The sequence below is a fragment of the Eimeria tenella genome, genomic scaffold (genome assembly GCF_000499545.2).
Source record: "Eimeria tenella Houghton genomic scaffold, Eth_scaff3728, whole genome shotgun sequence".
NCBI classification, from domain to species: Eukaryota; Apicomplexa; class Conoidasida; order Eucoccidiorida; family Eimeriidae; genus Eimeria; species Eimeria tenella.
Genome location: NW_013544654.1, coordinates 1 through 1,101, shown reverse-complemented (window position 1 = coordinate 1,101; position 1,101 = coordinate 1). Strand labels below are relative to the sequence as shown.

The following is a 1,101-nucleotide window of genomic DNA, read 5'->3' as shown; positions in this document are numbered from 1 at the left end:
TCGCAGACGTAGCGGCCGTTAACTATGAACTTCAACTCGTGGCGCCCGGGGCGGCGGGGGAGCGCCAAAACGAAGCATCTGCAAATAAAATAGAAATAATAAATAAATAAATACATTATTCAATCAATTTAATTAACTTAATTAACTTAATTAACTTAATTAACTTAATTAATTAAAATCCTTTCGTTCAGAAGAAACGCGCACTCCGCAGCTAAACTACAAGGCCTGGGACACAGAACCAGCGCATCCCCGAGGGTTTAGGGTTTGCGGTATAAAGCTAGGGTTTAGGGTTTGTGGTTTAGGGTTTAGGGTTTAGGATTTACTCGCGAATGTGGCAGTAAGTCATCAAGTGCCTCTTGGTCCATGGTGGTGAAGAGAAGTCGCCAACAACCTGAAGAAACAAATTGAACAAAAATAAATTAATTAAAATAAATATAAATACTTAATCAATTAACTAATTAAACTAAATAAATATAAATAAAGATAAATTAAAATAATAAATATATAAATAAATAAATGCTAATGGTGAGCAGCCTAACAGAGCGTGGAGGGGGCCTCACAGCGGCTGACCTAAACCCTAAACCCTAAACCCTAAACCCTCATCACCTCGACCATGGCGTTGCTGTTGCCTCATATCCACTTGACCACCCAAGCCTCTAATCCTACACCTCTACCCCCCTAAGCCCAAATCCTAAACCCAAACCCCAAACCCCAAACCCTAAACCCTAAACCCTAAACCCTAAACCCTCACCTCGACTATTGCGTTGCTGCTGTCCCACATCCACTTGACCACCCAAGCCTCCCACTCCTCGTCGAGGGCTCTGCGGGCGCAGCGGCCTTTCCAAACCCTTTGAATTTCTGTTGCTGCTAGCTGCCGCACCCGCAGCAAGCAGCGCGTCTGCAGCAACACACGCAAACCTGCTGCTGCTGCTGCTGCTGCTGCTGCGGGGGGCCAGCAGGCAGCAGGGGCGCAGCGCTTCGCGAGGCGGAAGCACGCGCCTGCTGCTGTTGCAGCAGCGAGAAGCTGCTGCTGCAGCAGCAGGCAACAGCGGCAAGCAGCAGCAGCAGCAGCAGCAGCAGCAGCAGCAGCAAACCGACCAG

General features: G+C 48.0%; 1 protein-coding gene across 1 annotated transcript; it reads right to left on the bottom strand.

The window, feature by feature from the left end:
* Positions 1–323: 323 nt before the first annotated feature.
* On the bottom strand, positions 324–781 carry ETH_00036585 (uncharacterized protein; the record flags this gene model as incomplete). The annotated part of the gene is made up of 2 exons (XM_013379652.1): positions 324–391; positions 752–781. Coding segments are annotated over 2 exons (98 nt in total), but the record flags the coding sequence as incomplete, so codon positions are not given.
* Between the last annotated feature and the right edge of the window lie 320 nt (positions 782–1,101).